This window comes from Lupinus angustifolius, chromosome LG05 (genome assembly GCF_001865875.1).
Source record: "Lupinus angustifolius cultivar Tanjil chromosome LG05, LupAngTanjil_v1.0, whole genome shotgun sequence".
Lineage (NCBI taxonomy): Eukaryota > Viridiplantae > Streptophyta > Magnoliopsida > Fabales > Fabaceae > Lupinus > Lupinus angustifolius.
In genome coordinates this window covers 20,405,211-20,419,219 of record NC_032013.1, presented here as the reverse complement: position 1 = coordinate 20,419,219, position 14,009 = coordinate 20,405,211, and the positions used below count along the sequence as shown (strand labels likewise).

Genomic DNA, 14,009 nt, shown 5'->3' with positions numbered 1-14,009 from the left:
AACATTCCAATGGTTGGTCTATCCCCTTTTAGTTCAACAAAAACAATTATTATTTGGCAGTGATTTTTATATTATCATTACATTATTCATGATTCATATTTAATTATAAGTGACTATTAAATAAAAGTAATATAAATGAGTCTATTAAATAAAAGTAATATAAATGAGTAATAAATAATACATTAACTATGTATAAATTTTTATATTATCCATTCATAGATATTACATTTTTTCCACTATCATACACTTTATATCATGCATGTATTACTTTTATTGTAAATATCCACTAATTTATTCAATCAATTTTCACTTTTTTACTAACCCAAGCTATATTGACAAGTATCAAACTTGCATGTACTCTCATCTATATATCTTTTAGTCACTAATTATCTGGTATATAGTTTTGATAAATGATTAAAGAGGACAAACTTGTATAAGAAAACGCTATATTATGCGATTCCTTTTTTTCTTCTTAGTAATTCCTAAGTACAAGATTCAAGTGCATCCCAAGACTATGTGTGAACAAGATCAATATGTTTTTAATAAGTAAAACTTTATTAACAAAAAGACTTATTCCTCATCCTATGGTTACATATAGTTAAACACAAATATTGTTGGAAATCCTTCTCAGTTGATGTAGAAGCAAGACCAATGAATCTTGATAGATGACCATTGAGTACATTCAATGATGGTTATTCCAAAATCTTAGAATTATTCCTTGACTCTTGAGAATTATGAAGTCTAACTTAGAAAGTTAGACTAGCGCTTTTCAAAATGTCTTGAAAAGTATGACAACAATTAAACATTCACTATGTCTTTATGATGAAGCTTTCCTTCCCTTCACTATATATAGGAGATTTGTGAAAAAGAGATACAACAAGCAAGTGAGAAAGAACAACATAGAGAGAAAGTGAGAGAGTTTATATCCACATAGTGTGAGATTTGTATTCCTATTGAGATACTAGAGAGAGTTTATATTTCCATCATTTTTGGGTGAAATTGAGTGTTATACTCTTTGTAAGAGAGAGTCAAATATTGTAATCATACTTTCTATCATGTAGATATTTTTTGGATTAGGTCACATGATTGTTTCTATTGGAACACAATTATAAAACAGAGAAAGAAGAAGGTGTTTGTGTGTGAAGAAGAAGAAAGAAAGACAGTAGGAAGAAGAAAGAAAGAAAGTATGCAATTCAATGAGAGTAAGAGAAAATGAGATTATGCAGAAAATGGAATTCAATGGTATTAATTACTTGCTCAAGGATTAACATTGCCATTTATAGTAAGCTTGAGTCCAACTAACTAACTGATTTTTGAAATACTACTATTTTTAACATCCCCCCATAATTCGAAAACCAACAATAACAACAACAAAGACAGCCACAAATTCAATCAATCTCAGCTTCTTGTACACCTATTTTCTTCCTCAATTCCTTGAATCTCTCTATCTTGAGAGGCTTGGTCATAATGTTTGCTAGTTGGAGCTCACTTTTGCAGTGAGAGAGCTTCAGTTTTCCCTCTACAACTTGTTGTCTAAGGTAGTGATATCTTTTCTCGATATGTTTGCTTCTTCCATGAGAGACCAGATTCTTTGCCAAATCAATTGCTGACTTGTTGTCTATCAGCAACTCAATCTTGTCTTCAATGTTGATGCTTAGTTCCATTAGCAAAGCAGAAGGCCACATTGCTTGGAAAGCAGTGGCACAGGCAGCAATGTATTCAACTTCACAAGTTGATAGTGCCACAACCTTTTGCTTTTGAGAACACCATGACACTAGAGCACCTGCAACCATGAACACATATCCCATGGTGCTTTTTCTGTCTATCAAGTCCCCACACCAATCTGAGTCAGAGTAGGCCAAGAGTTTTGAGCTAATCTTGTCACTTTGATGAGGGAAGTTGATGCCAAAAGCAAATGTTCCTTTCAGGTATCTCATAATTCTCTTTGCTGCCAACATATGGGAATGCCTTGGATCACACATGAACCTTCTGATTAGTCCAACACTATAGCAAATTTCTGGTCTTGTATGGCAGATGTATCTCAAGCTGCCAACCATTTGTCTGAACAATGGTGCATCTACAGCTCCTTCATGCTCACCCTTGTCTAGTTTGAGGTGTATTTCAGCAGGAGTTTCAGAGGAATTGCAGTTGAGCATGTTGAATTTTGTGAGGATCTCAAGAATATACTTCTTTTGATGCATGAATAAGCCACTTTTGGTGTGCTGAAATTCCAAGCCAATGAAGTATGCTAGTCTTCCTAAGTCAGTCATTTCAAACTCACTTTTGAGGCTCCTTTTTACTTCTTCAATTCCCTGTTGACTGCTTCATGTGATCAACAAGTCATCCACATATAAGCATATGAACAAGGCATCACAATTCAGGTTCATTGACTTGATGTATACACCATACTCGACCTCACACTTTTGAAAACCATAGGCAGACAAGAATTTGTCAATCCTTTTGTTCCATGCCCTTGGGGCTTGCCTCAAGCCATAAAGTGCTTTCTTTAGCTTGAGCACTTTATCTTCATTTCCTTTGCTCATGAAGTCTGGTGGCTGAGATACATAGACTAATTCCTCCAAAGGGTCATTCAAGAAGGCAGATTTAACATCCAATTGCCAAAGACTCCATCTGTTCCAACTAGTTATTGCAAGAATGAGCCTTATTGTTTCCAATCTTGCTACTGGTGCAAACAACTATGAGAAGTCTATTCCTTCCTTTTGCATAAAGCCTTTGGCAACTAGCTTTGCTTTGTACTTAGCTATAGTGCCATCTGGTTTTAGTTTCACCTTGAAGATCCATTTGATTGTTATTGGCATCTTCTTAGGTGGTAATTCTGCCAATTCCTAAGTGTCATTCTTCTCTATAGACTTGATTTCTTCAAGCATGGGTGCTCTTCAAGTGCTGCTATTTACTGCTTCTTCATAACTAATTGGTTCAGTATCAGCATACAATGCCATGTGTTGGACAACCTCACATTCCTGACTCACTAAGTTATCTGAATTTAGCACATAGTCTGATAGCCAAGAAGGAGGATTCCTTATCCTTGCTGATCTAGTGTTTGCTTGTTGAGTGTATGCAGGTGTCTCTCTTCTCAGTTCAGATGTCTCAGGGTCATCATTCTCCCATTCGATGTGTAGTTTTGCCAAAGGGTCAGAGTTTTTGTTTAGCTCATTAACTGAGCTTGCTTCATCAAAATGTACATCCCTGCTAAACACCACCTGCTTGGTTTCAGCACTATACAACTTGTAGGATCCTGTGTTGTTGTAGCCAAAGAAGATCATTGCTTCACCTTTATCATCCAGCTTTGTTCTCCTTTGGTCTGGTATGTGTCTATAGCAGATTGAGCCAAAAATTCTCAAGTGTTTCATTGTTGGTTTGATTCCTGACCATGCTTCCTCAGGAACTTTATCTTCAAGCCTCTTTGTGGGACATCTATTGAGTATGTATGTTATTGTTGAGGCTGCCTCACCCCAGAATTCATTTGAGAGTTCTTTACTTCTCAACATGCTTCTAACCATATTCATTATGGTTCTGTTTCTCCTTTCTGCAATCCCATTATGTTGGGGTGTGTAGGAGGCAGTCACCTCATGCATGATCCCTTGTTCACTGCAGAAATTGCCAAATTCTCTTGAGTTGAACTCACCTCCACCATTTGTCCTTAGGATTTTTAGGCTCTTTCCTGATTGTTTTTCTGCTTAGGCCTTGAACAGTTTGAACATTGAGAAGGTCTCATTTTTGTTTTTCATTAGAAATAGCCAAATTTTTCTGCTTAGCTCATCAACAAATGTGATGAAGTATCTGCTCCCTCCTAGTGATAGTGTGTCAAGAGGTCCACACACATCAGAGTACACCACATGCAGAAGTTCTTTGGCTCTGGATGGCATGTATTTACTGAATGAGGACCTTGGTTGTTTATTTATCACGCAACTGTCAAACATTTTCTTAGGATGTTGGATTAGAGGTAGCCCTGCAACCATGTTTTGTGTATTCAATTTACTCAAATCTCTGAAGTTTAGATGTCCATACCTCATATGTCATAGCCATGAATTTTCTGCTAAGGATAGAGCAGACAGACATTGAGATTCAATGGTTGTTAAGCTTATCTAAAATGTTCTATTTGGAGCCATTGATGCTCTCATTACCAGCTTCTTCTTCTGATCATAGGCTTCTAGTGATCCATCATTTAGACCCATAGAAAAGCCCTTTTCAAGTAGTTGCCTCATGCTAATCAGGTTGCTTTTCATGTTTGGCACATAGAGTACATCCGTAATCGTAGCATGTTTACCATCTTTTCTGTTTATCAACACATCACCAGTGCCTTCAGCTTGGATCATTCAGCAAATCTAACATTGCTCTTCTTCCTCTCATCAAAGTTCACTAGCCATTCTCTATGCCCTGTCATATGGCTTGAACACCTTGAGTCTATGTACCACACATCACTGTTCTTGTTTACTTGGTTTGTAATCATCATGAGCAATAAGGGTTGTTCTTCACTTTCGGTTGTTGTTTCTTCTTTGACCATATGAGCTTCTGAGTGTGACTTGCCTCCATCATTGTTTGATCCAAGAGAGACCCTGCATTCATTTGAGAAATGTCCAGTTCTATTGCAATTGAAGCACTTTATTCTCTTCCTATCAACTGATCTTCTGCCACCTCTCCATTGACTTAGTCTTCCTCTTCTTTCTAAGTCTTGTGTGCCATGACCAGTTTTGTCATTATCCTTCTGCTGGAAGTTCTTATGATTTCCTCCTCTGAAATCTCTTCTTGCACCCCTGCTTCGAAATCCATTCCTTCCATTCAAGCTCCTTCTATCTGTGAATTGGGCTTGCAGTGCTTGATCAACTGGTCTCTCATTGGACCTTTCAATGAGTCTTTGTTCATGTGCCTCAAGGGATCCTTGTAGATCCTGAACCTTCATCTCTTCAATCTTCTTGGATTCCTCAATTGCCACAACAATGTGATCAAATCTTGGAGTCAGTGTTCTTAGGATCTTCTCAATTATAGATTGGTCACTGATTTTCTCACCACATGCCTTCATCGCATTAGTATGTGTGATCACTTTTTTGAACAATTGTGTTGCTCTCTCATTGGATTCCATCTGCATCAATTCATATTGGCGTCTAAGTGTTTGCAATTGTTTTGCCCTCTAGTTGCAAGCTTCAAGGATCAGCCATGCTTCTTTTGAGTTCTCTGCACTAGATATCTTTTCAAAATGTGCTTCATCCACACATTGATGCAGTAGGAACATTGCCTTGCAATCCTTCTTCTTGTTCTCTTTGTGCATTCTTCTTTGTTCTTCTATTCCTCCTTCAATGAGGGGTTGGAATCCCTGCTCAACTATTTCATCAACTTCTTGGTACCTCATCAACGCCTTTATTTGTACTCTCCATTTGTTCCAATTCTTGCCATCAAGAATTGGTAAGTTTGCTGGGAAGTTGCCACTGTTGTATCCCATACTGATTGAAGCTTCTTGTGTTCTTGCTTTCTTCAACCTAGCTCTTGATACCAAATTTGTTGGAACATAATTATAAAACAGAGAAAGAAGAAGGTGTTTGTGTGTGAAGAAGAAGAAGAAAGAAAGACAATAGGAAGAAGAAAGAAAGAAAGTATGCAATTCAATGAGAGTAAGAGAAAATGAGATTATGCAGAAAAGGGAATTCAATGGTATTGGTTACTTGCTCAAGGATTAACATTGCCATTTATAGTAAGCTTGAGTCCAACTAACTAACTGATTTTTGAAATACTACTATTTTTAACAGTTTCTTTCTGACATTGAGAAGGTTTTTCCATATTAAAATTTTTTGGTGTTATTCTTCTACTCTTCTCTATTTTCTTTATACACTTGTTGCTTCTGCAAGTGGTCATTTTATATTATATAGAGGAGGGAAATTGGTTCTTAATTTTCCAATAAATATGATGAAATTAGATGATTATTGCTTCTGTTGTATTTTTTGTTTTATAAAAATCAGTGCTACAGTCCAAACCAAGAAAAGGTACACAGATAATCTATCAAAGTGGTGGATAACCAATGTATAATTGTGACCATTCCTTTCCAACAAGTCCATACAAGAGTTGCATTTCTAGTAAATATGCTTAACACTAATATTCCAATTCATTCGCAACAAGCCTTGAATAGCATCAATAATTTGTGGAGTAGGATGACAACGTTCTATTGTAATATTAATGTTTCTAATAGATATTCTTTGTATAACCAATAATATTCATTCACATAGATAATAAACTAATCTATTTTAGGGTGTTGTATGTTTGTCCTCACAATATTGCTTTTAAGAATCTAATTTTTAACATTAGGCCTAATACAGTACATGAAGATGGTGCATATTCTAGGATCATGATTTTTTAGTTGATGATGAATTGAGTGAAACATCAATTTATTGGCTGTAACTTTTATGGTCATTTTAATCCGTAATTTATAAGAACTGAAAAAGTCTTAAGTTTAGAAAAGGTGAACCTAGTCCGCCTCTAATATTACTGTACCTCAATCGCACTTAATCAAGCGTCTCATATTAAATTAGATTAAGTGTTAAATTGTAATTATATTAAATTAGATTTATTTGATGTATTATACTCACAAATAAATGTTGTTTGGTAATTCCCGTGATTTTAAGCACATAGCTAGGAATATGATTCCTTAAATGTGAGGAATAGATAAATTTTATTCTCATATTTAGTTATTATAAAGCATTCATAATATTAACTTTAAAAAAGAATGATTAATTTTTCAAAGTTACATATGACTCAAAGGTAAGAGGTAGAGGAGGAAGACTTAAAAATTTATATGCAACCGTCAGTATATTACTAATCATATTTGATAATCGTTGACTTTTAAATATATTACTAATATTTAAAAGTCAATGATTATCAAATATGATTATCAAATATGAATTGTGATAATATAAAAATTTCTTACCTTTGCATACATTTTCTTCCTCCTCTTTTTATTTTGCATATTATTTAAGTTTAAAGTATCTTATGAAGCTTTTGGAGCTTCACTTGCTAAAGCGTATTTCCTTTACAGTACCACAACACCACTACTACCTTGTTGAATTTGAAGAAGTGCAAGAACAAAGACTCGTTTTTGAGTTTTGCCTTGGGTAAAGAAGCTGATGATGGTTTTCTTTCTGTAACTTTTTTATTGTTAAAACTAGTAAGATATTTACGTATTCACATAAGGTATATTCTTTTTTTTATACTACTAAAAGTATCCCAAACCTTTTGGTAAGGAACTAATATCTTTCGGGATCTAGCGGAATTTTACACCATTAGACTAACGCCTTATTAGTCAAGACATGTTCCTTTTGACGCATATACAAAAGCACACAAAAATAAATCAAAGTAGAAAACATAAATATATAGTCACTTGTACAGTTGTACTAACCTATTTTTACCATAATATAGCAGTGCACAAGAAGCACATTCTTTCTTTGAATGTTGCATATACGACAAAAACTTGCATAAAATATGAATTTACTAATTTGTAGTAAATATACTTAGAATATGATAGCTAATAAGTAACAAGTAATGGAACCATTGTATATTAGTCATATTTAAGTTGAAACTTTAAAAATGAAATAAAGGTACCAAAAATCTTATATTCGTTTAATAAGTTAAGGAGTGTAGTATATTTATAATAATATAAAAGACAAATTTATTAAATCTTGAATTATTAAAATCATATATCTGTAATTACATACTCAAATTAATCATAATACAGCATTGCACTGGTTCAATTAATAATACAGTATTGAAGTTTTGCTTTCGAAGTTGGGGGGTACTTTCTGCTGTCCACTGACAAATTTTTAAGAACACCCGATCAAAATAAGGGTCAGTTTCTTTTCCACAAAAAACAATCTAAAATAAGCACTCTAAATCATATAGACCAAAGTTGAAATTTCATTGAACATCTGAAAAAGGACTAGCTTATTTGCTCAACTCTCCACAAACTACAGCTTGATACAAATGACTTAAGTGAATTACCGGCACAACAATAAATGATAACCATGCAGTGATCGAATAAATTAGCATATCTTGGTTCTGCATTTGGTACTGATTATGAGAAAAATAATCACATACAACATTTACTTCACTCACGGTCATTAGTTCATTACCAGTTACAAAATTCAATTCCATTAAATTTGTGAAGAGTTTCAACCAAATTTTCAATTCAGATAGAACTGATGCAAGAAATCAAAACATCATATCTCTCAAATTTTGCATGTCAGAGCAGAACAAAGCTAAAGTCAGTCCAGAATCCAAATTAATGGAACAGAAAGTTTCTAGCAACTCCTTAAAAGTGCCACAAGAGAAAGTGTATATTTGAGAATCCAGACAACAATAGAAAGTAACATATCCCCTAGCACATTAGAGAGCAAGTATAACTTCTCATAACAGATAGATTTTTCACAGGAACATCAAACTAAAGGAGACACTAGAGGTACAGGAACTATCTATGGCTTGCGAGGTGGTGGAGGTGGAGGTGGTGGGAGTGGTGAACTGCTGCTGCTGCTGTTGCTACTGCCTCTTCCTCTCAAAGGCCTGAAATTACAAACAAAATTCAGCATACCAAAGAACCGAGATGAAAATACAATTAAATAAAATAAGTATCACCAATACAAAAAAAATGTCAGTTTTAACAAAATATGTGCACCATGAAATAATAGTTCAACCCTAATTCAAATAATATGGAGGATGAGCCTCCACATGGAAAGAGTATGTCCGCTTGTGAAAGTAAGACTGCGTACATCTACCTTCCCCAAACCCCTCTCAGTGGGAGACTCATGCGTTGAGCTGCCCTACTAATTCACATCTTCTAAAATGGAAATATGAACCCCACAAAAAAAGCTGCCAACTAACATCTTATTGCAGAAAAACACATCAGAATTGAGCAAAGAATCTATTCCTACATCAATCATTCATCAAATTAAAATTTTACACTTGTGCCCTGTGTGAAACGCTGAAGCTAGGCAGTAAATTTTACAGAAAAAGTAGTCTCTGACAGCCTCCTAACCCATATATTAGTTATCCTATTCCATATGTATGGTAGCTTTTCATGCAGTCAGTGATGTTTCAATTGCCTATCTTACAAGGAGAACAAATCCTTCACTTCACAAAACAAGAGAAGTGAAGTCTATTTTACTTTTGTTTTTAGACCAGAAGTGATTATATAAGTTGAAAAGGAAGGGGGAAAACACATCAGTAATGAAGAAAAATAGAAGGAAAAAACACCAGTAAATTTAAACACGTTACACTGCCAGGAAACTAAAACTGACTGTTACCAAACAAGAAAAGGAATCAAATGAGAAACAATTATATGGAATAAATAACCTTCTTGGACTGCGGCTCTTTGTTCTCCGAGATACCTGTCAAAATTTTGGAGATGAGCCATTGAAAATTCAAAGCAAGAATAATGTCATCTTAAAACAAAACAAAAAAAAAATACAAACCTTGCGTGGACTAGGTGAATCAGAGTAGGATGATGACCTCCCACGTCGGACCGGTGGTCGACCCCTGCCAAGAGGAAAATTTTATTCAAACTTGTACATATTTTCAATGTTGCACATTTAAATTAATGGATTAGTTTGCCCATAACATAGCTAGAAATCTAGAAATAATAGTTAAAGTTTCTCATATTTTCCAATGTATATACGTACAAAGGTTGGTGTGAGGCATCGGAGTATACTATGTGAAATAAGCATGTCTTACTACACAACAGGTTTTCATACAACCAGCAATGAGTTAGCTAACACATGGAACTCTACATCCCTGACTAATTTTTTTATTTTTAAAAAAATGAAGCATCAGGTTAGCATTCACTGGGTCTTGAAAAAAATCTTGATAACTACAAAATCCATCAGCACCAAGAATCATCATTTCATATGTTCATCGACATTCCACACTTTAAAATATTCTAATGGGTGAAAACAAATGAGTTGGCAAAAAACAGGTTATAAAATAGAGAACAAAAATATAATGCTGGCTCATTTTAGTGAGAACTGAAACATAGACATTCAGTAAATTACCTTCGAGGTGAGAATGATCTAGAACGTGAGCGAGCAGACCTACGTACTGGAGAGCGACTACGTCTACGGCCAATTGGAGATCTTCTAGGAGGACTACGGGCTCTTCTCGGTGGTGAACTGCAGGAAAATATTTACCCATTCAATCAATAGTCAAGGGAAATAACCATTCAATATTTCTTATTAATAAAATAAGATAGTCAATCAAACAATATGGTTACCGGCGCCTTAATGGAGGAGGAGAACGTCTGCGAATGGGACTTCCACGCATCCTTCTAGGTGAGACTCTACAAAGACAATAAACAAATGAGTAGAGTTGACCAAGGAAACTGTTAACCAAACAAGTATGTCATTGCAAACAAACCTGCCAGGAGATCTAGGGCGCCTTGGTGGAGATGGAGAACGACCTCTTCCAGGAGATATAGGCCTCCTCCTAGGTGGTGTATCTCCACGGCGATAGGGAGGAGAGTCTAATCGACGACGAACAGGAGAATCTGCACGACGGCGAGGAGAATCTGGTCTTCTTGGAGATCCAACTCTTCGAGGCACAGGAGATCTCCTCCTCGGTGAGAGAGGTTTTCTCCGTGGAGATGCTGGTATAAACAATTTACAATTTAGTAAGCACAAAAGCACTAATATAATCCATATTTTAAATAAAAAACTAATGCACCAATGCATAATATATACGTTCTCTTTGTCGCTTTGGCCCATCCTTTTCAGCATCTGCACCAGCATTATCACTCCTCAGAGCATCTCTCTTCGGAGCAATAGCAGCAGCCTTTGGGGGTGGTGAAACTTTTTGTCGTGGGGGTAGAGTAAATCTTGCCTTAACAATGTTGCCATCTATTTGGGCCTGCATTACAATATAAAAAAGTAACAGCATCAATTTCTAAATGCAACAGCCAGCAAGTTTGATTATGGAAAGTAGTCCAACTCAGTCCAGACACTTACACCGTCCATGTACAATAATGCTTTTTCGGCATCCTCTCTTGTCTTGAAATGCACATATCCATATCCTTTAGGAAGATTAACCTGCAAATGAGAAAAAATTGAAACATAGTATAGAACAAAATTTCACTAAAACTATGATGCAATGTAAATGCAAACTTACAGCTCGATCCATTGCCAACTCCACACTTACAACTTCACCAAAGTTACCTGAAATGTTAATGCATAACAGTTACGTAAAGGTCCTTAAAACAGGAGCTGCATAAGATAAAAAGATCTCTAAAAGGTCACAAAAAGCTCTTTATTATTAATGATATATGTTCATTTCATTAAGATCACTAAAAGGCCTATTTTACTGACCAAGAACACTATAAAGGCCATTTCAATTACTAAGATTCCGTGAATGCAATAAGAAATAAAACAAATATCTTACACTAAATATATTAATATTGAAATTTCGGTGATGAAGGTTGAAAAGTAACAGTTTAATGATGTGAAAACTTACAATAAAAAAGAAACTAAAGAGAATTAGCACTGGGCTTACATTGGCATTGGATCAAACTAATTAAATTTGAATGAACATTTAACAACTCATCTAACTCCAACTATTAAGCAGGTACCTATAAGGGTATCAACATAGAACTTATACTATTGCAATCACAATGTGTCAATGTTACATGAAACTAAAGTTTGAAAATAGTACGTACTAAAAATTTCTTTCAAATGGCCTTCATTGACATTCCTGCTGAGTTTTTCTACATGAAGAACAAGTGATTCATGTAAAGGAGACGCCTTCCTGAGATCAAGCATAAGGAAGCACATAAACAAAAAGGTACAAATATCATAAAAATTAAATGCCTGCTAAAGATGAACCTAGAAAGACTCGTACTAAGAGTATGTCAAGTTGAACTTTGTAATTACGAAGGGAGACATAAAAATAAAAAATAAGCCACTGACTATTACAATATTTTGAAGAATATAATCATATTATAATCCAAATCCATTAAATGAAATCTCAAATATAGCATACGGAATCTGCACTAGAAAGTAAAAATTGTAAATTTTGAATATCCCTTAGAAGAACAGACAGTCTTGCTAGTCATCTTCCATACATGAACTTAAGTAGATCATTTTAGTCGATAAGGAACTCAGTATCGAAGTGTTTCAAATGTCTACATTTAAACATATAACAACTTATGCATCATAACAACAGCAACAATGTAGAACTGTATATGTACGGCCACATGGCATATGTAAAATATATGAGATCGAAACAACAGTTTGAAGTCTTCATTATGACATTCAAGAAAAACCAAAGATTTATGTAACAAAAAAAGTAGAATAAAAACAATGAATTTTGAAAATCACTTTACATTGGGGGAGGAGAAGCTCTTTTGAGAGGAGGAGGGGGAGGAGATCGACCTCGCCTAGCTGCTTCGGCAGGACTACAAGACAAAATATGTAGAATAGTAGCATGCCAAATAATAGAATATCAATCTGGTCTACAAGCAAATGAAGTACCAACACAATAGATCACAAAAGTCATGCGAAAATACTTTCATGCCCTAAATGGTAATCTTTCCAAATTATTTTTACAAACAAAACTGTGATCTAAATGCTTTATACAGTTGAAAGTATTGATATGATTTACCCAGGTTGAACATTTATTTTTTACAGCTAACTACCAGTAGAAACAATATACAAGGAGATACCAGAAGTAAGCTACTGATACTTCTAAAGGAAACACTATGTTCAATTACTACAGGTCATTAGGGCAAGCTGTGGACCAACTTCTACTCAGTCATAACTAAATCACACAACTCATCAAACGCAAACATCAATAAGAAAATCCAAAAACCATTGGCATGCTAAGACGGTCCTCCTTAGAAACAGCATGAAATGACAACAAAATTGCAGGGATCAAAATCATATAAAGAAGTAGAAATTTAGCGAGATTACAAGAATCCACTAGAGCTTTTGGGCTACCTACAATGTGCAAGGAGGTAAAGACAAATCGTAGTGACCAAAAGTGCCTATGTTAAAGTAGCACTGAAAGAGTGTGGTCCTCTTTTTAATTTTTGAAAAGAAACGAGGAGAAAACACAACAAAATCAACCCACAGCCTTAGAAAATAGCATTATACTACAAACAAATTGCCCATTCTCCCCAAGTTCTATTACAATATTCATTCAAATCTTGCATTTGTCATTCTGTATATATATTTCAATTTACATAACCTTTTATAAAAAATTCGCAATAACTTGAAAAGTCAACTGGTGGCGAAAAAATCAAATATTACACATTCTCACGTTTTAAGCATCCAAATCCAAAAAAAAAACTATACTGTATCCACACTTGAATCACAGATTCTGAAAAAACACATTATCATGCATTTCATCGTTTCTAAACAAGTCAATTTCAACACATGCACAAATTACACGAAACCTAGTTCAATTTCAACAATATTTTCAGTTTTCCATAAAGAACGAAAAAATGCAGAAATCAGAATGTACCTCTTTTTTCTCTGAGGCGGAGGACTTCGGCTAGGGCTTCGGGAACTGCGAGATGGAGAGGAAGAAGAAAAGGATCTGGAACGAGAGCGAGAAGAAGATCGAGAACGAGAGGAAGGAGAAGAAGATCGAGATCGGGAACGAGATGATGAACCAGAAACGGAACCAGATGGTGGTGAACGACGACCTCGCCCAGGTTTCACCATTGTTGAGAAAGAGAGAGAAATCGAAACCCTCGATAAACCCTAGCTCCTCAAAGTAGAGGATAAGGAAAAATGAAGGAGTGTAGTGTGTGATTTTGGGTTTTCCTTTGTCGTTGGACTTTGGAGTGGGTTCGAGTCGGGTCTCAATTGGGTATCACAATTTCTGGATTCATCATTCATATTTCGTTCCAAGCCCACCATTTCTATGGGTAAACAATATTGTGTCGACTAAGTAGACTTGTCAAAATGAACTACTCTAATAGGTTTGGGTGAATCCTTAAAAGACTCTCACTAAGTTAGATCAGGGTA

General features: G+C 35.2%; 2 protein-coding genes across 3 annotated transcripts; both read right to left on the bottom strand.

The window, feature by feature from the left end:
- On the bottom strand, positions 4,334-5,041 carry LOC109347060. Its single transcript, XM_019586790.1, has one exon. It carries the CDS (start codon positions 5,039-5,041, stop codon positions 4,334-4,336), a length of 708 nt encoding a protein of 235 aa, XP_019442335.1.
- Positions 8,125-13,799, bottom strand: LOC109348019 (serine/arginine-rich splicing factor SR45-like). Of its 2 annotated transcripts, none has more exons than XM_019588194.1 (12): positions 13,501-13,799; positions 12,362-12,433; positions 11,696-11,784; positions 11,152-11,198; positions 10,992-11,072; positions 10,728-10,893; positions 10,405-10,633; positions 10,262-10,327; positions 10,044-10,160; positions 9,468-9,531; positions 9,349-9,383; positions 8,125-8,559 (listed from the first exon to the last, which is right to left on the bottom strand). In XM_019588194.1, exons 1-12 carry the CDS (start codon positions 13,701-13,703, stop codon positions 8,472-8,474), a joined length of 1,257 nt encoding a protein of 418 aa, XP_019443739.1. In that variant the 5' UTR covers positions 13,704-13,799; the 3' UTR covers positions 8,125-8,471. The 2 variants fall into 2 exon arrangements, with proteins under 2 accessions (XP_019443739.1, XP_019443740.1); XM_019588195.1 differs by having other exon boundaries at positions 8,125-8,561; positions 9,354-9,383.

Bases quoted from the DNA above. Each gene is read 5' to 3' on its own strand.
- LOC109347060 (XM_019586790.1), bottom strand. From the start codon at position 5,041: ATGAAGGCATGTGGTGAGAAAATCAGTGACCAATCTATAATTGAGAAG.
- LOC109348019 (XM_019588194.1), bottom strand. From the start codon at position 13,703: ATGGTGAAACCTGGGCGAGGTCGTCGTTCACCACCATCTGGTTCCGTT. The intron at 11,785-12,361 runs GTAAAGTGATTT...GCTTGATCTCAG, and splicing joins AGAGCTTCTCCTCCCCCAAT to GAAGGCGTCTCCTTTACATG. The intron at 10,328-10,404 runs GTTTGTTTGCAA...TTGTCTTTGTAG, and splicing joins CGCCCTAGATCTCCTGGCAG to AGTCTCACCTAGAAGGATGC.